The following is a 22,129-nucleotide window of genomic DNA, read 5'->3' as shown; positions in this document are numbered from 1 at the left end:
ACACAACAGGACAGGAGACACAGTGAGAGAGAGGAGATCACAGAGAATCCCTCAGTAATACACACACACACACACACACAACAGGACAGGAGCCACAGTGAGAGAGAGGAGATCACAGAGAATCCCTCAGTAATAAACACACACAACAGGACAGGAGACACAGTGAGAGAGAGGAGATCACAGAGAATCCCTCAGTAATAAACACACACAACAGGATAGGAGACAGTGAGAGAGAGGAGATCACAGAGAATCCCTCAGTAACACACACACACACACACAACAGGATTGGAGACACAGTGAGAGAGAGGAGATCACAGAGAATCCCTCAGTAATACACAAACACACAACAGGACAGGAGACACAGTGAGAGAGAGGAGATCACAGAGAATCCCTCAGTAATACACACACACAACAGGACAGGAGACACAGTGAGAGAGAGGAGATCACAGAGAATCCCTCAGTAATAAACACACACAACAGGACAGGAGACACAGTGAGAGAGAGGAGATCACAGAGAATCCCTCAGTAATAAACACACACAACAGGATAGGAGACACAGTGAGAGAGAGGAGATCACAGAGAATCCCTCAGTAATAAACACACAACAGGACAGGTGACACAGTGAGAGAGAGGAGATCACAGTAATACACACACACAACAGGACAGGAGACACAGTGAGAGAGAGGAGATCACAGTAATACACACACACAACAGGACAGGAGACACAGTGAGAGAGAGGAGATCACAGTAATACACACACACAACAGGACAGGAGACACAGTGAGAGAGAGGAGATCACAGTAATACACACACACAACAGGACAGGAGACACAGTGAGAGAGAGGAGATCACAGTAATACACACACACAACAGGACAGGAGACACAGTGAGAGAGAGGAGATCACAGTAATACACACACACAACAGGACAGGAGACACAGTGAGAGAGAGGAGATCACAGTAATACACACACACAACAGGACAGGAGACACAGTGAGAGAGAGAGGAGATCACAGTAATACACACACACAACAGGACAGGAGACACAGTGAGAGAGAGAGGAGATCACAGTAATACACACACACAACAGGACAGGAGACACAGTGAGAGAGAGGAGATCACAGTAATACACACACACAACAGGACAGGAGACACAGTGAGAGAGAGGAGATCACAGTAATACACACACACAACAGGACAGGAGACACAGTGAGAGAGAGGAGATCACAGTAATACACACACACAACAGGACAGGAGACACAGTGAGAGAGAGGAGATCACAGTAATACACACACACAACAGGACAGGAGACACAGTGAGAGAGAGGAGATCACAGTAATACACACACACCAGCCTCACCTTGTCTGTGGGCTCGATATCGATCTCGATCTCCTTCCCCGTGAGCGTCTGCGCGGTTGGGGGTGAGAGGAGGAGGAAGAGAGAGAGGGGAGAGATGATCATCACCTTCATCACTCACCGCCCCCCGAGAGGAGCTGGGCTCGCCTCCCGCCCCAGCCGCCCCCTCGGCCTGGACTCGGACCCGAGCTCGGTCCCAGCACCGCGAGCGGAGCCCGGCCAGCGCGGTTCCCCGCCCGCACAGCGACGCATCTCGGGGCGCCTGTTGTCGGTGTAATACGGCGCCGCTCCGTGTGTCCTGACCGTCCTGTAACACAACACCGCCGCTCCCCCCGGCCCGCAGGCAGGGAGCCGAGAGCGGCGGCGGCGGAGACGGACAAAAAGAGCGAGACGGGAGCGAGAGGAAACACGCCGTGGAGCGTGGAGCGTGGAGCGTGGAGTGGGCCCGCGGGACGGCTCGCGTGCGCCGGACGGAGCCTTCTCTCGCCGGGACCTATTGATCAGCGTCCTGAATCGTCTTCTCCTCCTTATTATTATTATTATTATTATTATTATTATTATTGTTGTTTGTGGTGGTGGTGCTCTTTCAACACGAGCGGGGAAGAAAAGGACACTCGGGATTTTTTGTTCTGCGTGTGAGAGAAAGAGAGACGGAGGGTAATTGCGGACAGAAGGAGAGACTTTGGTCTTTTGTGCGGTGCCACCGAGCGTCGACAGTTTGGGGAAGCACTGTGTGAGATTGATTTTTTTCATAAAAACAAAACCCGCTGGAGGAAGAAGAAGAAAAAGAAAGAGTTTTTGTTCTGGAAACGCCGACTTCTGCGGGGTGATTTTTTTTCGTGTTTAACAAAAAAAAAACCCAAAAGATCCCGTTGAAGGACTCGGGACTCGACTCGGGGGGGTGAAACAAGAGAAAATACCACAGGAACCCCCCCAAACCCCACCGCACACACCCCAGAAAGTACTCCTCGGTCCCGGACCGTGTGTGTGTGTGTGAGCGCGCCCGTCTCGTCGCCTGCGGTTCGGGTCGCGCCGGCCAGCCGGGCTGCGGGATCTGGACCGAAACTGGGAGACGTGGCTCGGTTCCTCTGAGGGAGTGTGTGTGTGTGTGTTGGGGAGAGAGAGGAGGAGGAGGAGGGGGGGTGGACGGTCCCGGCGCGCCCGGGACAAACACAGAAACCCGAGGACACGGACGAGCCCGCCGTGGGGACCGCCCGGGGCACGTCTTCCACGGGTGTGCGCGACTGTGACACTCGGGTTCCACGGGCGAGAAATAACCCCGGCTGGCTTTCCACGCCTGTGCCGGCCGGAGGAGCGAGGGGACGTGCGTGGGCTAACTGAAGCGGCCCCCTGGTGCTTCTTTTGCCTGGGAAAAAAAGTTGTTCCGGGGTTTCCGGGGTGCTCCCCCCCACACCTCGAGAGCTGAGGAGAGCGAGCCGCTGGCCCGGTTTGGCGACTCCGTGGCGTGTCGTGTCGTGTCCTGTCCTGTCTGTGATTCCTGCGGTCGGTGCAGGAAAACAACCCCAGCCCCCCCAAAAAAAGGGACAGAAACGCGCGAGAGCGAGTGGAGTGGAGTGGAGTCCGGGGAGGGGGGTCTGGGGTCAGAGGTCGGAGGTCGGGGCTCGGACCCGGCGCCTCAACACGCGCAGCGGGCAGAAACGAGGCTCGAGTCCACCGGACCGGGCTCCCCCGCCCGCGGGGCCAGCAGGATGCGGGCGCGGACCGGCAGGACCGGCTCTGACCGCCCTGCGCCGCGGTCCGCCCCGGTGTGGAGACCCCACGCTGCGTGGGGCGAGCTCGTAGGCACCGCGCGCTCCGTCTCGTCCACATAACAGTCCCCCCCTTGTGGTTTTAGGGGACGGTGGTTTTCTAAACTACGATCACCGTTGCTGTTTGGTGGTTATTCCTTCATATTATTATTATTATAATTATTATTATTATTATTATTATTTTATTTAGTTGTTCGTTGGCGGTTCTTTCTGTTATTCGTCTGATTTCCGCTCTCGCGCCTTCTTGAATTCCTGAAAATCCCACAGGAACAGAAGTTGTTTCCCGGGATTAAACCCAAGTACTTCACACCAGCTCCTCTTCTTCTCGAAAAGGAGAGGGGAGAGAACCAGAAGCCGGGGTGCCCCCTTTCCCGACTCTCTTCTCCACCCCGCCGGTGTTGAGGGGTGTCCGCGCAGGCCGGGGTTCGGGGGTCCCGCCGCGCGCCGCTTGACCTCTGACCCGCGAAAGGTGCGCTGAGGGCTGAGCGCGGCGCTCCACGCTTGTCGCCGAACCCACAAGGGTGGGTGTGTGTGTGTGTGTGGGGTGGGGTGACGTGGGGCGCGCCTCCAGACTCGCTCTCCTCCCGAACGACCCGCCCCGTGTCGGGGTGAAGCGGAGCCGTCTCCTGTCCCCCGCTCCCGGCACCCCTGTAACTGAGGACGACCCGAGCCTGACCTGCCGACCCGGGTCCGGAGCAGCGCGTCGCCATGGCTCTGTCGGTGGGTGTCTGTGTCCCTCACCCGTCCTGTCTGCCCAGAACCTGTCTTCTGGGTGTGTGTACCCCACTTCTGGGTGTCCCTCACCTGTCCTGTCTGCCCAGAACCTGTCTTCTGGGTGTGTGTACCCCACTTCTGGGTGTCCCTCACCCGTCCTGTCTGCCCAGAACCTGTCTTCTGGGTGTGTGTACCCCACTTCTGGGTGTCCCTCACCCGTCCTGTCTGCCCAGAACCTGTCGTCTGGGTGTGTGTACCCCACTTCTGTGTGTCCCTCACCTGTCCTGTCTGTCTCTGCCCAGAACCTGTCTTCTGGGTGTGTGTACCCCACTTCTGTGTGTCCCTCACCTGTCCTGTCTGCCCAGAACCTGTCTTCTGGGTGTGTGTACCCCACTTCTGTGTGTCTGGCCATGCAGCCCGTCTGTCTGTCCGTCCTGTTGTCTGGGTGTGTGTCTGTCACATGGCCTGTCTGTCTGTTCGTCCTGTCTGTCTCTGTCTGCCTGGACAATCTGTCAGACTGTGGTCACTCGTCTCTGGTTTCTCATCCGGTGAGTCTGGGCTCTGTCTGTGGTAATCGTAGTGCTGGCTGTCTGTGCTGATCTGGGCTCTGCCCTGTCTGTGGTAATCTGGGCTCTGTGCTGATCTGGGCTCTGCCCTGTCTGTGGTAATCTGGGCCCTGTGCTGATCTGGGCTCTGCCCTGTCTGTGGTAATCTGGGCCCTGTGCTGATCTGAGCTCTGCCCTGTCTGTGGTAATCTGGGCCCTGTGCTGATCTGGGCTCTGCCCTGTCTGTGGTAATCTGGGCCCTGTGCTGATCTGGGCTCTGCCCTGTCTGTGGTAATCTGGGCCCTGTGCTGATCATAGCTCTGCCCTGTCTGTGGTAATCTGGGCCCTGTGCTGATCTGGGCTCTGCCCTGTCTGTGGTAATCTGGGCCCTGTGCTGATCTGGGCTCTGCCCTGTCTGTGGTAATCTGGGCCCTGTGCTGATCTGGGCTCTGCCCTGTCTGTGGTAATCTGGGCCCTGTGCTGATCATAGCTCTGCCCTGTCTGTGGTAATCTGGGCCCCGTGCTGATCTGGGCTCTGCCCTGTCTGTGGTAATCTGGGCCCTGTGCTGATCTGGGCTCTGCCCTGTCTGTGGTAATCTGGGCCCTGTGCTGATCTGGGCTCTGCCCTGTCTGTGGTAATCTGGGCCCTGTGCTGATCTGAGCTCTGCCCTGTCTGTGGTAATCTGGGCCCTGTGCTGATCTGGGCTCTGGCCTGTCTGTGGTAATCTGGGCCCTGTGCTGATCTGGGCTCTGCCCTGTCTGTGGTAATCTGGGCCCTGTGCTGATCTGGGTTCTGCCCTGTCTCTGGTAATCTGGGCCCTGTGCTGATCTGAGCTCTGCCCTGTCTGTGGTAATCTGGGCCCTGTGCTGATCTGGGCTCTGGCCTGTCTGTGGTAATCTGGGCTCTGTGCTGATCTGGGCTCTGCCCTGTCTGTGGTAATCTGGGCCCTGTGCTGATCTGGGCTCTGCCCTGTCTGTGGTAATCTGGGCCCTGTGCTGATCTGGGCTCTGCCCTGTCTGTGGTAATCTGGGCTCTGTCTTGTTTTTTAGACTGACAGGACAGAGCCTGTCCTCCTGCTGTTTATGAGTGGAGTCTAACTTTGCATAACCAGGCTGGTTAAGAATGTGAGATTCTCTCTCTCTCTACCCAGGCTGTGTGTCTGTGTGAGGAGCTGCAGGTTGTGTGTCTGTGTGAGGAGCTGCAGGTTGTGTGTCTGTGTGAGGAGCTGCAGGCTGTGTGTCTGTGAGGAGCTGCAGGCTGTGTGTCTGTGTGAGGAGCTGCAGGTTGTGTGTCTGTGAGGAGCTGCAGGTTGTGTGTCTGTGAGGAGCTGCAGGCTGTGTGTCTGTGTGAGGAGCTGCAGGTTGTGTGTCTGTGTGAGGAGCTGCAGGTTGTGTGTCTGTGTGAGGAGCTGCAGGCTGTGTGTCTGTGTGAGGAGCTGCAGGCTGTGTGTCTGTGTGAGGAGCTGCAGGTTGTGTGTCTGTGTGAGGAGCTGCAGGTTGTGTGTCTGTGTGAGGAGCTGCAGGTTGTGTGTCTGTGAGGAGCTGCAGGCTGTGTGTCTGTGTGAGGAGCTGCAGGCTGTGTGTCTGTGTGAGGAGCTGCAGGTTGTGTGTCTGTGAGGAGCTGCAGGCTGTGTGTCTGTGAGGAGCTGCAGGTTGTGTGTCTGTGTGAGGAGCTGCAGGTTGTGTGTCTGTGTGAGGAGCTGCAGGCTGTGTGTCTGTGAGGAGCTGCAGGCTGTGTGTCTGTGAGGAGCTGCAGGTTGTGTGTCTGTGTGAGGAGCTGCAGGTTGTGTGTCTGTGTGAGGAGCTGCAGGCTGTGTGTCTGTGTGAGGAGCTGCAGGTTGTGTGTCTGTGTGAGGAGCTGCAGGTTGTGTGTCTGTGAGGAGCTGCAGGCTGTGTGTCTGTGTGAGGAGCTGCAGGCTGTGTGTCTGTGTGAGGAGCTGCAGGTTGTGTGTCTGTGAGGAGCTGCAGGCTGTGTGTCTGTGAGGAGCTGCAGGTTGTGTGTCTGTGTGAGGAGCTGCAGGTTGTGTGTCTGTGTGAGGAGCTGCAGGCTGTGTGTCTGTGAGGAGCTGCAGGCTGTGTGTCTGTGAGGAGCTGCAGGCTGTGTGTCTGTGTGAGGAGCTGCAGGTTGTGTGTCTGTGTGAGGAGCTGCAGGCTGTGTGTCTGTGTGAGGAGGTCCAGGTTGTGTGTCTGTGTGAGGAGCTGCAGGTTGTGTGTCTGTGTGAGGAGGTCCAGGCTGTGTGTCTGTGAGGAGCTGCAGGCTGTGTGTCTGTGAGGAGCTGCAGGCTGTGTGTCTGTGAGGAGCTGCAGGTTGTGTGTCTGTGTGAGGAGCTGCAGGTTGTGTGTCTGTGTGAGGAGCTGCAGGTTGTGTGTCTGTGTGAGGAGCTGCAGGTTGTGTGTCTGTGAGGAGCTGCAGGCTGTGTGTCTGTGTGAGGAGCTGCAGGTTGTGTGTCTGTGTGAGGAGCTGCAGGCTGTGTGTCTGTGTGAGGAGCTGCAGGCTGTGTGTCTGTGTGAGGAGCTGCAGGTTGTGTGTCTGTGTGAGGAGCTGCAGGTTGTGTGTCTGTGAGGAGCTGCAGGTTGTGTGTCTGTGTGAGGAGCTGCAGGTTGTGTGTCTGTGTGAGGAGCTGCAGGTTGTGTGTCTGTGTGAGGAGCTGCAGGCTGTGTGTCTGTGTGAGGAGCTGCAGGTTGTGTGTCTGTGTGAGGAGCTGCAGGCTGTGTGTCTGTGAGGAGCTGCAGGCTGTGTGTCTGTGAGGAGCTGCAGGTTGTGTGTCTGTGTGAGGAGCTGCAGGTTGTGTGTCTGTGTGAGGAGCTGCAGGCTGTGTGTCTGTGAGGAGCTGCAGGCTGTGTGTCTGTGTGAGGAGCTGCAGGCTGTGTGTCTGTGTGAGGAGCTGCAGGCTGTGTGTCTGTGTGAGGAGCTGCAGGCTGTGTGTCTGTGTGAGGAGCTGCAGGTTGTGTGTCTGTGTGAGGAGCTGCAGGTTGTGTGTCTGTGAGGAGCTGCAGGTTGTGTGTCTGTGTGAGGAGCTGCAGGTTGTGTGTCTGTGTGAGGAGCTGCAGGTTGTGTGTCTGTGAGGAGCTGCAGGTTGTGTGTCTGTGTGAGGAGCTGCAGGTTGTGTGTCTGTGTGAGGAGCTGCAGGTTGTGTGTCTGTGAGGAGCTGCAGGCTGTGTGTCTGTGTGAGGAGCTGCAGGTTGTGTGTCTGTGAGGAGCTGCAGGCTGTGTGTCTGTGTGAGGAGCTGCAGGCTGTGTGTCTGTGTGAGGAGCTGCAGGCTGTGTGTCTGTGTGAGGAGCTGCAGGCTGTGTGTCTGTGTGAGGAGCTGCAGGTTGTGTGTCTGTGTGAGGAGCTGCAGGTTGTGTGTCTGTGTGAGGAGCTGCAGGTTGTGTGTCTGTGTGAGGAGGTGCAGGTCTCTCTGGAGGACAGGGGCTCAGCTTGGCTGTATTGTTCAGCCCCCAGGGGAGGGAGAGGGAGGATGGGAAGACAATGGGACCAGAAGCTCTTGTACAGAGGGGGACAGATGTGCCATTGAGTGTACCCCTCCCCCCCCACCCCCGTCTCTCTTTGTGTTAAAACCCAGAGATCACTCTGTCTCTCCAGTGTTACTGTACTGGAGTGTCCAGTCAGTCAGTGTGTCTGTATGAACCCCTCTCTCTCAGTGCAGTGTTAATGTACTGGAGTGTCCAGTCAGTGTGTCTGTATGAACCCCTCTCTCTCAGTGCAGTGTTAATGTACTGGAGTGTCCAGTCAGTGTGTCTGTATGAACCCCTCTCTCTCAGTGCAGTGTTAATGTACTGGAGTGTCCAGTCAGTCAGTGTGTCTGTATGAACCCCTCTCTCTCAGTGCAGTGTTAATGTACTGGAGTGTCCAGTCAGTGTGTCTGTATGAACCCCTCTCTCTCAGTGCAGTGTTAATGTACTGGAGTGTCCAGTCAGTCAGTGTGTCTGTATGAACCCCTCTCTCTCAGTGCAGTGTTAATGTACTGGAGTGTCCAGTCAGTCAGTGTGTCTGTATGAACCCCTCTCTCTCAGTGCAGTGTTAATGTACTGGAGTGTCCAGTCAGTCAGTGTGTCTGTATGAACCCCTCTCTCTCAGTGCAGTGTTAATGTACTGGAGTGTCCAGTCAGTGTGTCTGTATGAACCCCTCTCTCTCAGTGCAGTGTTAATGTACTGGAGTGTCCAGTCTGTCAGTGTGTCTGTATGAACCCCTCTCTCTCAGTGCAGTGTTAATGTACTGGAGTGTCCAGTCAGTCAGTGTGTCTGTATGAACCCCTCTCTCTCAGTGCAGTGTTCATGTGCTGCAGTGTTCAGTCAGTGTGTCCTCTCTGTCCTCAGACAGTGCTGGCGAAAGCTCTCTTTGACAACGCTGCGGAGAGTCCGGACGAGCTGGCGTTCCGGAAGGGAGACATCCTGATGGTCCTGGAGCGGGACAGAGGGGACGTCCCGGGCTGGTGGCTGTGCTCCCTGCACGGGCGGCAGGGCATCGCCCCCGGCAACCGGCTGCGGCTGCTGCACACGCCTGCCTCCTGCGCGCACCCCGCCGGCGAGCTGGAGCCCGTCTACCTGCGCCCCGGCGCCCCCTCTCGCGCCGCCGGGCCGGAGCCGGACCCCCGGGGCGGCGGCGGGGAGGCCGTCTCGCCGGTGTATCTGTCCCCGCCGGGCCCGGGCAAGCTGACCCACGGCCTGCCCCAGAACCAGGGCCAGAACCCGATCCAGAACCAGGGCCAGAGCCACAGCCTCAACCTCAACCCGAACCACAGCCTGCTCCAGAACCAGAACCAGAACCAGGGCCACAGCCTGGGCCACGGCCTGCCCCAGAACCAGGGCCAGAACCCGATCCAGAACCAGGGCCTCAACCTGAACCAGAGCCTGACCCATGGCCCGCTCCAGAACCAGGGCCACAGCCTGGGCCACGGCCTGCTGCAGAACCAGGGCCAGAACCAGGGCTCGACCCACAGCCAGGAGCAGAACCAGGGCCCGGCCCCGCAGGGCTCCGGGAGGGGAGGAGTGGGGGTGCACCAGGGGCCCCCTGGGGGGCGGCCCCGCTCCCGCTCCGGCTCCTGCCCGCGGCCCGGCCCGGACTGGGGCGCCCCCGCGGGGGCCAGCCGGGCCCGCTCCCCGTCGCTGGGCCTGCGGGGGCCGGCCGCCGGCGAGTACCTGGTCCCCGCGGGCGCCCTGCGGCCCCGGGGCCCCGCGCCGGAGCCCCTGTACCTCGCGCCCGGCGGCCGGCCGGCGGGGGACCCCGAGGAGCTGTACCTGGTGCCCCGCGCGGCCCCCGCCGGCGACGTGGGGGCGTACCAGACCCCGCCGCCCCGCCCGGGACAGGAGCCCCCCGGCCTGTACCAGACCCCCGCGGTGCCGGGCGCCGCGCGGACCCCCAGGAGCGAGCGCCGGGGCTCCCCGAGACCCCAGCCCCCGGCCGGCCCGGGAACCCCGCCCAGCGCCAGGTCAAAGGTCGGCACGGCCCCGGGCTCCCCGAGGTTCGCCCGCAAGCCCCCTCCCCCCGCGCCCCCCGTCCGCGGGGTCCCCCGGAAGGACGGGGCGGCCGGGGGGCGCGGGGAGGCCCCGCCGAGCAGGAGAGAGGCGCGGGACAGGACGAGGAAGACGAGGAAGAAGGACGAGGAGGAGGGGGAGTACGAGGAGCCGGACGACGAGAACCTCGCTAGTCAGGTGAGAGAAGGAGAGGAGCAGAGACAGGAGGACAGAGACAAGGAGACGAGGAAGGGAGCAGGGGAGAGAGAGAGAGAGACAGCACTGCTAGAATCACGCACATAACTGCACAGATCACACAGCCATATCTCACACACTGGGACACACACACAAACACAACATCAACATCAACACAAACACAATAATAATAATACAGTGTGTGATCTCCTGTCACAGCCTGAGGAACAGACAGTGAGGCTGTCTCTCAATAATAATAATACAGTGTGTGATCTCCTGTCCCAGCCTGAGGAACAGACAGTGAGCCTGTCTCTCAATAATAATAATACAGTGTGTGATCTCCTGTCCCAGTCTGAGGAACAGACAGTGAGCCTGTCTCTCAATAATAATAATACAGTGTGTGATCTCCTGTCACAGCCTGAGGAACAGTGAGCCTGTCTCTCAATAATAATAATACAGTGTGTGATCTCCTGTCACAGCCTGAGGAACAGTGAGTCTGTCTCTCAATAATAATAATACAGTGTGTGATCTCCTGTCACAGCCTGAGGAACAGACAGTGAGCCTGTCTCTCACTAATAATAATACAGTGTGTGATCTCCTGTCACAGCCTGAGGAACAGTGAGCCTGTCCCTCAATAATAATAATACAGTGTGTGATCTCCTGTCACAGCCTGAGGAACAGACAGTGAGCCTGTCTCTCAATAATAATAATACAGTGTGTGATCTCCTGTCACAGCCTGAGGAACAGACAGTGAGCCTGTCTCTCACTAATAATAATACAGTGTGTGATCTCCTGTCACAGCCTGAGGAACAGTGAGCCTGTCCCTCAATAATAATAATACAGTGTGTGATCTCCTGTCACAGCCTGAGGAACAGACAGTGAGCCTGTCTCTCAATAATAATAATACAGTGTGTGATCTCCTGTCACAGCCTGGGGAACAGACAGTGAGCCTGTCTCTCAATAATAATAATACAGTGTGTGATCTCCTGTCACAGCCTGAGGAACAGACAGTGAGCCTGTCTCTCAATAATAATAATACAGTGTGTGATCTCCTGTCACAGCCTGAGGAACAGTGAGCCTGTCTCTCAATAATAATAATACAGTGTGTGATCTCCTGTCCCAGCCTGAGGAACAGACAGTGAGCCTGTCTCTCAATAATAATAATACAGTGTGTGATCTCCTGTCACAGCCTGAGGAACAGACAGTGAGCCTGTCTCTCAATAATAATACAGTGCGTGATCTCCTGTCTCAGCCTGAGGAACAGACAGTGAGCCTGTCTCTCAATAATAATAATACAGTGTGTGATCTCCTGTCACAGCCTGAGGAACAGTGAGCCTGTCTCTCAATAATAATAATACAGTGTGTGATCTCCTGTCACAGCCTGAGGAACAGACAGTGAGCCTGTCTCTCAATAATAATAATACAGTGTGTGATCTCCTGTCCCAGCCTGAGGAACAGACAGTGAGCCTGTCTCTCAATAATAATAATACAGTGTGTGATCTCCTGTCACAGCCTGAGGAACAGACAGTGAGCCTGTCTCTCAATAATAATACAGTGCGTGATCTCCTGTCACAGCCTGAGGAACAGACAGTGAGCCTGTCTCTCAATAATAATACAGTGCGTGATCTCCTGTCACAGCCTGAGGAACAGACAGTGAGCCTGTCTCTCAATAATGCTCTTATGTCTAGATGTAAATATATTATGATTGTGGTTTTATTGTAATTGTCCGTTAATGTAGATTTTTGCTTTATTTTGATTGTATTTCTTTTGCTTTGGCAACACTGATTTTACTCATTGGTCATGCCAGTAAAGCACCTTGAATTGAACTGAATCAAAAGAGAGGAGCAGAGAGCAGGGGAAAGAGAGAGATATTTAGGAGGACCTAGTGGTTTTCTTCATGATACTTCTTATGGTTCAATGTTTGTAATGTGTGTGGATTTTATTATTTGTAGGTGTATGACACCCCCCCCTCCAGCAGGTGGCAGTGTGCTGTCTCTACAGCTAGGAGCCAGGACAACAGCGACAGCATCTACAACATCCCGCGACCAATCCCCACTGGCAACAGGGACAAAATGCTCAATCTGGGATCCGAGGTAGGCATGAACTGAGACTGTATTAACGAACCCCTCTCTCTCAGTGCAGTGTTAATGTACTGGAGTGTCCAGTCAGTCAGTGTGTCTGTATGAACCCCTCTCTCTCAGTGCAGTGTTCATGTACTGGAGTGTCCAGTCAGTCAGTGTGTCTGTATGAACCCCTCTCTCTCAGTGCAGTGTTAATGTACTGGAGTGTCCAGTCAGTGTGTCTGTATGAACCCCTCTCTCTCAGTGCAGTGTTAATGTACTGGAGTGTCCAGTCAGTCAGTGTGTCTGTATGAACCCCTCTCTCTCAGTGCAGTGTTAATGTACTGGAGTATCCAGTCAGTCAGTGTGTCTGTATGAACCCCTCTCTCTCAGTGCAGTGTTAATGTACTGGAGTGTCCAGTCAGTCAGTGTGTCTGTATGAACCCCTCTCTCTCAGTGCAGTGTTAATGTACTGGAGTGTCCAGTCAGTCAGTGTGTCTGTATGAACCCCTCTCTCTCAGTGCAGTGTTAATGTACTGGAGTGTCCAGTCAGTCAGTGTGTCTGTATGAACCCCTCTCTCTCAGTGCAGTGTTAATGTACTGGAGTGTCCAGTCAGTGTGTCTGTATGAACCCCTCTCTCTCAGTGCAGTGTTAATGTACTGGAGTGTCCAGTCAGTCAGTGTGTCTGTATGAGCCCCTCTCTCTCTCTCTCTCTCTCTCTCTCTCTCTCTCTCTCTCTCAGGTCTATGATGTTCCTGCTCTAGCTGTGACCTCAGACCTGAAGGAGGACACCTACAATATCCCAGCATCCCTGGCGGGGGCAGCCAGTGTTGCCCAGAGCGAGGTCGAGGAGGACGTCTACAGCGTCCCCAGCCTGCCGGGCATCTCGGTGAGCCCCTGCAGCCCCACGGAGGGCGGCGCGTCCGAGCTGTACTCCGTCCCGGGCGGGGGGCCCGGCCCCGACCCCGAGCCCCCCCCCGCGGACCCGGACCTGGAGCCGGAGGAGGAGGAGGAGGAGGAGGAGGAGGGCGGCATCTACGACATGCCCGCGCTGGCCTTCCCCGACGCGCCCGGCCCGCGCCGCCCCTCCGTGTCCAGCACCGGCTCGGGCGAGGGCCCGTGGAGGCCCCCGCTGGCCCCGCTGCTGCAGTCCGCCCTGAGCTCCGCCTCCCTCAGCCCCACCCCGCTGGACCTGGCCCGGCTGCTGACCGAGATCCTGTCCGTGTGGAACCCGGCCCCGCCGGCCCCGGAGGGCCCGAGCCCCTCCCCCTCCCCCCCGCCGCCGCCGCCGCTCGTCCAGGCCAGGTCCCGCCTCTCCGACCTGGTGCCCGCCCTCTCCGCCTGCGGCCCCGCCCCTCCCCCCGAGGCCCTGCTCTCATTGGTCCGTGAGGCCCTGGAGGACACCATTGCCCTCCTGCAGGGCCCCGCCCCCCCGGCCCGGGGCCCGGCCCGGCCCCGCCTCCCTTCCCAGGAGTCCCTGTCGCGCCGGCCCCTCCCCGCGCTGCCCGTGGCCGAGGTGCGGCCGCTGGGCGCCGGCGCGGGCGCGGGGGGCACCCTGGGGGGGCGCAAGGGCAGCTGGATCCAGGAGAGACCCCTGCCGCCGCCGCCCCCCCCGCTCTTCCCCCTGCCCCCCGCCCCGCCCCCCGCCGCCCCCGCGGACGGGCAGGCCGAGGATGAGGCCGGGAACGAGTACGCCGGGATCGGGACAGTGGGAGTGCCCGCCGCTCGCCCTCCTCCCGCGGGAGACAGCGGGGGATACGTCAGGCTGCAGGTGAGCCGGACGCCGGGGCTCGCTCGGTGCTGCAGTGTCCAGGCAGGCAGTGTGTCGCTCTGAGCCGCTGGTGTCGTCTGGTCTTTCAGGGGAAGCCAGAACCAGAACCTGTGCCAGCTGTACAGACGGAGAGTGTCCCTCTGATGCCTGATCCCCCCACTGCAGATCCCAGGGTAAGAGTCAGGGCTGTGTGTGTGTGTGTTTCACTGCTGGCTCACAGCAGAGCTCAGGGCTGTGTGTGTGTGTGTTTCACTGGCTCACAGCAGAGCTCAGGGCTGTGTCTGTGTGTGTTTCACTGGCTCACAGCAGAGCTCAGGGCTGTGTGTGTGTGTGTTTCACTGGCTCACAGCAGAGCTCAGGGCTGTGTGTGTGTGTGTTTCACTGCTGGCTCACAGCAGAGCTCAGGGCTGTGTGTGTGTGTTTCACTGGCTCACAGCAGAGCTCAGGGCTGTGTGTGTGTGTGTGTGTGTGTTTCACTGGCTCACAGCAGAGCTCAGGGCTGTGTCTGTGTGTGTTTCACTGGCTCACAGCAGAGCTCAGGGCTGTGTGTGTGTGTGTGTTTCACTGGCTCACAGCAGAGCTCAGGGCTGTGTGTGTGTGTGTTTCACTGGCTCACAGCAGAGCTCAGGGCTGTGTCTGTGTGTGTTTCACTGGCTCACAGCAGAGCTCAGGGCTGTGTGTGTGTGTGTTTCACTGGCTCACAGCAGAGCTCAGGGCTGTGTGTGTGTGTGTTTCACTGGCTCACAGCAGAGCTCAGGGCTGTGTGTGTGTGTGTTTCACTGCTGGGTCACAGCAGAGCTCAGGGCTGTGTGTGTGTGTGTTTCACTGGCTCACAGCAGAGCTCAGGGCTGTGTGTGTGTGTGTGTGTGTGTTTCACTGGCTCACAGCAGAGCTCAGGGCTGTGTCTGTGTGTGTTTCACTGGCTCACAGCAGAGCTCAGGGCTGTGTGTGTGTGTTTCACTGGCTCACAGCAGAGCTCAGGGCTGTGTGTGTGTGTGTTTCACTGGCTCACAGCAGAGCTCAGGGCTGTGTGTGTGTGTGTTTCACTGCTGGGTCACAGTAGAGCTCAGGGCTGTGTGTGTGTGTTTCACTGGCTCACAGCAGAGCTCAGGGCTGTGTGTGTGTGTGTTTCACTGCTGGGTCACAGTAGAGCTCAGGGCTGTCTGTGTGTGTTTCACTGGTTCACAGCAGAGCTCAGGGCTGTGTGTGTGTGTGTTTCACTGGCTCACAGCAGAGCTCAGGGCTGTGTGTGTGTGTGTTTCATTGGCTCACAGCAGAGCTCAGGGCTGTGTCTGTGTGTGTTTCACTGGCTCACAGCAGAGCTCAGGGCTGTGTGTGTGTGTGTTTCACTGGCTCACAGCACAGTTCAGGGCTGTGTGTGTGTGTTTCACTGGCTCACAGCAGAGCTCAGGGCTGTGTGTGTGTTTCACTGCTGGGTCACAGTAGAGCTCAGGGCTGTGTGTGTGTGTGTTTCACTGGCTCACAGCAGAGCTCAGGGCTGTGTGTGTGTGTTTCACTGGCTCACAGCAGAGCTCAGGGCTGTGTGTGTGTGTTTCACTGGCTCACAGCAGAGCTCAGGGCTGTGTGTGTGTGTGTGTTTCACTGCTGGGTCACAGCAGAGCTCAGGGCTGTGTGTGTGTTTCACTGCTGGGTCACAGTAGAGCTCAGGGCTGTGTGTGTGTGTGTGTTTCACTGGCTCACAGTAGAGCTCAGGGCTGTGTGTGTGTGTGTTTCACTGGCTCACAGCAGAGCTCAGGGCTGTGTGTGTGTGTGTTTCACTGCTGGGTCACAGTAGAGCTCAGGGCTGTGTGTGTGTGTTTCACTGGCTCACAGCAGAGCTCAGGGCTGTGTGTGTGTGTGTTTCACTGGCTCACAGCAGAGCTCAGGGCTGTGTGTGTGTGTGTTTCACTGGCTCACAGCAGAGCTCAGGGCTGTGTGTGTGTGTTTCACTGCTGGCTCACAGCAGAGCTCAGGGCTGTGTGTGTGTGTTTCACTGGCTCACAGTAGAGCTCAGGGCTGTGTGTGTGTTTCACTGGCTCACAGCAGAGCTCAGGGCTGTGTCTGTGTGTGTTTCACTGGCTCACAGCAGAGCTCAGGGCTGTGTGTGTGTGTGTGTGTGTGTGTGTGTGTGTGTTTCACTGGCTCACAGCAGAGCTCAGGGCTGTGTGTGTGTTTCACTGCTGGGTCACAGCAGAGCTCAGGGCTGTGTGTGTGTGTTTCACTGGCTCACAGCAGAGCTCAGGGCTGTGTGTGTGTGTGTTTCACTGCTGGGTCACAGTAGAGCTCAGGGCTGTGTGTGTGTGTTTCACTGGCTCACAGCAGAGCTCAGGGCTGTGTGTGTGTGTGTTTCACTGGCTCACAGCAGAGCTCAGGGCTGTGTGTGTGTGTGTGTTTCACTGCTGGGTCACAGTAGAGCTCAGGGCTGTGTGTGTGTGTTTCACTGGCTCACAGTAGAGCTCAGGGCTGTGTGTGTGTGTGTGTTTCACTGCTGGGTCACAGTAGAGCTCAGGGCTGTGTGTGTGTGTTTCACTGGCTCACAGCAGAGCTCAGGGCTGTGTGTGTGTGTGTTTCACTGCTGGCTCACAGCAGAGCTCAGGGCTGTGTGTGTGTGTTTCACTGGCTCACAGCAGAGCTCAGGGCTGTGTGTGTGTTTCACTGGCTCACAGCAGAGCTCAGGGCTGTGTGTGTGTGTGTTTCACTGGCTCACAGCAGAGCTCAGGGCTGTGTGTGTGTGTTTCACTGGCTCACAGCAGAGCTCAGGGCTGTGTGTGTGTGTGTTTCACTGCTGGGTCACAGTAGAGCTCAGGGCTGTGTGTGTGTGTTTCACTGGCTCACAGCAGAGCTCAGGGCTGTGTGTGTGTGTGTTTCACTGGCTCACAGCAGAGCTCAGGGCTGTGTGTGTGTGTGTGTTTCACTGCTGGGTCACAGTAGAGCTCAGGGCTGTGTGTGTGTGTTTCACTGGCTCACAGCAGAGCTCAGGGCTGTGTGTGTGTGTGTTTCACTGGCTCACAGCAGAGCTCAGGGCTGTGTGTGTGTGTTTCACTGCTGGCTCACAGCAGAGCTCAGGGCTGTGTGTGTGTGTTTCACTGGCTCACAGTAGAGCTCAGGGCTGTGTGTGTGTTTCACTGGCTCACAGCAGAGCTCAGGGCTGTGTCTGTGTGTGTTTCACTGGCTCACAGCAGAGCTCAGGGCTGTGTGTGTGTGTGTGTTTCACTGGCTCACAGCAGAGCTCAGGGCTGTGTGTGTGTGTGTGTTTCACTGGCTCACAGCAGAGCTCAGGGCTGTGTGTGTGTTTCACTGCTGGGTCACAGTAGAGCTCAGGGCTGTGTGTGTGTTTCACTGGCTCACAGCAGAGCTCAGGGCTGTGTCTGTGTGTGTTTCACTGGCTCACAGCAGAGCTCAGGGCTGTGTGTGTGTGTGTTTCACTGCTGGGTCACAGTAGAGCTCAGGGCTGTGTGTGTGTGTTTCACTGGCTCACAGCAGAGCTCAGGGCTGTGTGTGTGTTTTTCACTGGCTCACAGCAGAGCTCAGGGCTGTGTGTGTGTGTGTGTTTCACTGCTGGGTCACAGTAGAGCTCAGGGCTGTGTGTGTGTGTTTCACTGGCTCACAGTAGAGCTCAGGGCTGTGTGTGTGTGTGTGTTTCGCTGCTGGGTCACAGTAGAGCTCAGGGCTGTGTGTGTGTGTTTCACTGGCTCACAGCAGAGCTCAGGGCTGTGTGTGTGTTTCACTGCTGGCTCACAGCAGAGCTCAGGGCTGTGTGTGTGTGTTTCACTGGCTCACAGCAGAGCTCAGGGCTGTGTGTGTGTGTGTTTCACTGGCTCACAGCAGAGCTCAGGGCTGTGTGTGTGTGTGTTTCACTGGCTCACAGCAGAGCTCAGGGCTGTGTGTGTGTGTTTCACTGCTGGGTCACAGCAGAGCTCAGGCTGTGTGTGTGTGTGTTTCACTGGCTCACAGCAGAGCTCAGGGCTGTGTGTGTGTTTCACTGGCTCACAGCAGAGCTCAGGGCTGTGTCTGTGTGTGTTTCACTGGCTCACAGCAGAGCTCAGGGCTGTGTGTGTGTGTGTTTCACTGGCTCACAGCAGAGCTCAGGGCTGTGTGTGTGTTTCACTGCTGGGTCACAGTAGAGCTCAGGGCTGTGTGTGTGTTTTTCACTGGCTCACAGCAGAGCTCAGGGCTGTGTGTGTGTGTGTGTTTCACTGCTGGGTCACAGTAGAGCTCAGGGCTGTGTGTGTGTTTTTCACTGGCTCACAGCAGAGCTCAGGGCTGTGTGTGTGTTTCACTGCTGGGTCACAGTAGAGCTCAGGGCTGTGTCTGTGTGTGTTTCACTGGCTCACAGCAGAGCTCAGGGCTGTGTGTGTGTGTGTTTCACTGGCTCACAGCAGAGCTCAGGGCTGTGTGTGTGTTTCACTGCTGGGTCACAGTAGAGCTCAGGGCTGTGTGTGTGTTTTTCACTGGCTCACAGCAGAGCTCAGGGCTGTGTGTGTGTGTGTGTTTCACTGCTGGGTCACAGTAGAGCTCAGGGCTGTGTGTGTGTGTTTCACTGGCTCACAGTAGAGCTCAGGGCTGTGTGTGTGTGTTTCGCTGCTGGGTCACAGTAGAGCTCAGGGCTGTGTGTGTGTGTTTCACTGGCTCACAGCAGAGCTCAGGGCTGTGTGTGTGTTTCACTGCTGGCTCACAGCAGAGCTCAGGGCTGTGTGTGTGTGTTTCACTGGCTCACAGCAGAGCTCAGGGCTGTGTGTGTGTGTGTTTCACTGGCTCACAGCAGAGCTCAGGGCTGTGTGTGTGTGTGTTTCACTGGCTCACAGCAGAGCTCAGGGCTGTGTGTGTGTGTTTCACTGCTGGGTCACAGCAGAGCTCAGGCTGTGTGTGTGTGTGTTTCACTGGCTCACAGCAGAGCTCAGGGCTGTGTGTGTGTTTCACTGGCTCACAGCAGAGCTCAGGGCTGTGTCTGTGTGTGTTTCACTGGCTCACAGCAGAGCTCAGGGCTGTGTGTGTGTGTGTTTCACTGGCTCACAGCAGAGCTCAGGGCTGTGTGTGTGTGTGTTTCACTGGCTCACAGCAGAGCTCAGGGCTGTGTGTGTGTGTGTTTCACTGGCTCACAGCAGAGCTCAGGGCTGTGTGTGTGTGTGTGTTTCACTGCCTCACAGCAGAGCTCAGGGCTGTGTGTGTGTGTGTTTCACTGGCTCACAGCAGAGCTCAGGGCTGTGTGTGTGTGTGTGTTTCACTGGCTCACAGCAGAGCTCAGGGCTGTGTGTGTGTGTGTGTTTCACTGGCTCACAGCAGAGCTCAGGGCTGTGTGTGTGTGTGTTTCACTGGCTCACAGCAGAGCTCAGGGCTGTGTGTGTGTGTGTGTGTGTGTTTCACTGGCTCACAGCAGAGCTCAGGGCTGTGTGTGTGTGTGTTTCACTGGCTCACAGCAGAGCTCAGGGCTGTGTGTGTGTGTTTCACTGGCTCACAGCAGAGCTCAGGGCTGTGTGTGTGTGTTTCAGTGCTGGGTCACAGCAGAGCTCAGGGCTGTGTGTGTGTTTCACTGCTGGGTCAAGGAGATGAAACTCTTTTGTGTGAGAGATTATTGCAGGAGCTCCTGTATGACTGAGCACTGACACAGTGAGACACTGACACAGTGAGACAGTGACGCAGTGACAGACAGACACTGACACAGTGACACACTGACACAGTGACGCAGTGACAGACAGTGACACAGTGAGACACTGACACAGTGAGACAGTGACGCAGTGACAGACAGACACTGACACAGTGACACAGTGACAGACAGACACAGTTAGACACAGACACAGTGAGACAGTGACAGACAGACACAGTGACACAGACACAGTGACACAGTGACAGACTGACACAGTTAGACACAGACACAGTGACACGGTGACACCCTGACACATTGACAGACTAACACTGACACAGTGAGACACTGACACAGTGAGACAGTGACGCAGTGACAGACACTGACACAGTGACACACTGACACAGTGACGCAGTGACAGACAGACACTGACACAGTGACACACTGACACAGTGACGCAGTGACAGACAGTGACACAGTGAGACACAGACACAGTGAGACAGTGACATACAGACACAGTTAGACACAGACACAGTGACACGGTGACACCCTGACACATTGACAGACTAACACTGACACAGTGACACAGTGACACACTGACACAGTGACACAGTGACAGACAGACACTGACACAGTGAGACAGTGACGCAGTGACAGACAGACACTGACACGGTGACACACTGACACAGTGACGCAGTGACAGACAGACACTGACACAGTGAGACACTGACACAGTGAGACAGTGACGCAGTGACAGACAGACACTGACACGGTGACACACTGACACAGTGACGCAGTGACAGACAGACACTGACACAGTGAGACAGTGACGCAGTGACGCAGTGACAGACAGACCCAGTGAGACACAGACACACTGACACATTGACAGACTAACACTGACACAGTGAGACACTGACACAGTGACGCAGTGACACAGTGACACAGTGGCGGGAGAGCAACAAGCAGAAAGAAGAGTCCCACTGCTGACCCTGTCCTCGTGTCCCCCCCCAGCCCAGCCCGTCCCCGCCGCTGCCCGTGTCCCTGTCCCTGGAGGACTCCGAGCTCCTGGCCTTCTACTCCTCGCAGAGCCTGGCCCACCTGTCCAGCCTGGCCGACGCCATCGACGCCCTCTTCTCCAGCGTGCGGGGCAGCCAGCCTCCACGCGTCTTCGTGTCGCGGGGCAAGGGCCTGATCGTGACGGCCCACAAGCTGGTCTTCATCGGCGACACGCTGTCCCGCCTGCTGGCCTCGCCCGACCTGCGCGCCAAGGTCACGGCCGCGGGCGGCCGGCTGTGCCAGGCCCTGAAGGCCGTCGTCGTGGCCACCAAGGGCGCGGCCCAGGGCTACCCCTCCGTGCCCGCCGCGCAGGAGATGGTGGACCGCGTGGCCGAGCTGTCCCAGCATGCCGCGGGCTTCTCGGGCCTGCTGCAGAGACTGGCGGAGATCGCCTGAGGCGTCCTAGTTGGTTTTTGGGTGTTCTTTTTTATTATTCTTCTAATTATTATTATTATTATTCGGGGGTTCAAGCAATTCTGCTGGGGAAGTATTTAAGGTTTTCTGAAGACTTCTACAAAAAAAAATAAAGCGGCTCGCCCTTGCGCCACACAGCCTGAACCCGTCTCTCGAACCCTCAGCAGTGCTGAGGCCTCTTTTCACTCCTCCAATCAGGGCTCACTCTGTCAGTGAGACACCCTGCTCCTCCAATCAGGGCTCACTCTGTCAGTGAGAGACACCCTGCTCCTCCAATCAGGGCTCACTCTGTCAGTGAGAGACAACCTGCTCCTCCAATCAGGGCTCACTCTGTCAGTGAGACACCCTGCTCCTCCAATCAGGGCTCACTCTGTCAGTGAGACACACTGCTCCTCCAATCAGGGCTCACTCTATCAGTGAGAGACACCCTGCTCCTCCAATCAGGGCTCACTCTGTCAGTGAGAGACACCCTGCTCCTCCAATCAGGGCTCACTCTGTCAGTGAGACACACTGCTCCTCCAATCAGGGCTCACTCTGTCAGTGAGACAACCTGCTCCTCCAATCAGGGCTCACTCTGTCAGTGAGAGACACCCTGCTCCTCCAATCAGGGCTCACTCTGTCAGTGAGACACACTGCTCCTCCAATCAGGGCTCACTCTGTCAGTGAGAGACACCCTGCTCCTCCAATCAGGGCTCACTCTGTCAGTGACAGAGACACACTGCTCCTCCAATCAGAGCTCACTCTGTCAGTGAGAGACACCCTGCTCCTCCAATCAGGGATCACTCTGTCAGTGAGAGACACTGCTCCTCCAATCAGGGCTCACTCTGTCACTGAGACACACTGCTCCTCCAATCAGGGCTCACTCTGTCAATGAGACACACCCTGCTCCTCCAATCAGGGATCACTCTGTCAGTAAGACACACTGCTCCTCCAATCAGGGCTCACTCTGTCAGTGAGACACACTGCTCCTCCAATCAGGGCTCACTCTGTCAGTGAGACACCCTGCTCCTCCAATCAGGGCTCACTCTGTCAGTGAGACACACTGCTCCTCCAATCAGGGCTCACTCTGTCAGTGAGACACACTGCTCCTCCAATCAGGGCTCACTCTGTCAGTGAGACACACTGCTCCTCCAATCAGGGCTCACTCTGTCAGTGAGACAACCTGCTCCTCCAATCAGGGCTCACTCTGTCAGTGAGAGACACCCTGCT

At 57.0% G+C, this 22,129-nt stretch overlaps 1 protein-coding gene across 1 annotated transcript; it reads left to right on the top strand.

The window, feature by feature from the left end:
- Positions 1-1,750: 1,750 nt before the first annotated feature.
- On the top strand, positions 1,751-21,136 carry efs (embryonal Fyn-associated substrate). The gene is made up of 6 exons (XM_069188722.1): positions 1,751-3,844; positions 8,706-10,040; positions 11,990-12,130; positions 12,841-13,869; positions 13,959-14,042; positions 20,462-21,136. The coding sequence occupies exons 1-6, from the start codon at positions 3,833-3,835 to the stop codon at positions 20,900-20,902; spliced, it is 3,042 nt and encodes a 1,013-aa protein (XP_069044823.1). The 5' UTR covers positions 1,751-3,832; the 3' UTR covers positions 20,903-21,136.
- Positions 21,137-22,129: the final 993 nt, after the last annotated feature.

This window comes from Lepisosteus oculatus, chromosome 4 (genome assembly GCF_040954835.1).
Source record: "Lepisosteus oculatus isolate fLepOcu1 chromosome 4, fLepOcu1.hap2, whole genome shotgun sequence".
Lineage (NCBI taxonomy): Eukaryota > Metazoa > Chordata > Actinopteri > Semionotiformes > Lepisosteidae > Lepisosteus > Lepisosteus oculatus.
The sequence above is the reverse complement of the archived record's forward strand: the minus strand, read 5'-3'. Positions and strand labels throughout refer to the sequence as shown.

Bases quoted from the DNA above. Each gene is read 5' to 3' on its own strand.
- efs (XM_069188722.1), top strand. The intron at 12,131-12,840 runs GTAGGCATGAAC...TCTCTCTCTCAG, and splicing joins TGCTCAATCTGGGATCCGAG to GTCTATGATGTTCCTGCTCT. The intron at 13,870-13,958 runs GTGAGCCGGACG...CTGGTCTTTCAG, and splicing joins GGGGATACGTCAGGCTGCAG to GGGAAGCCAGAACCAGAACC.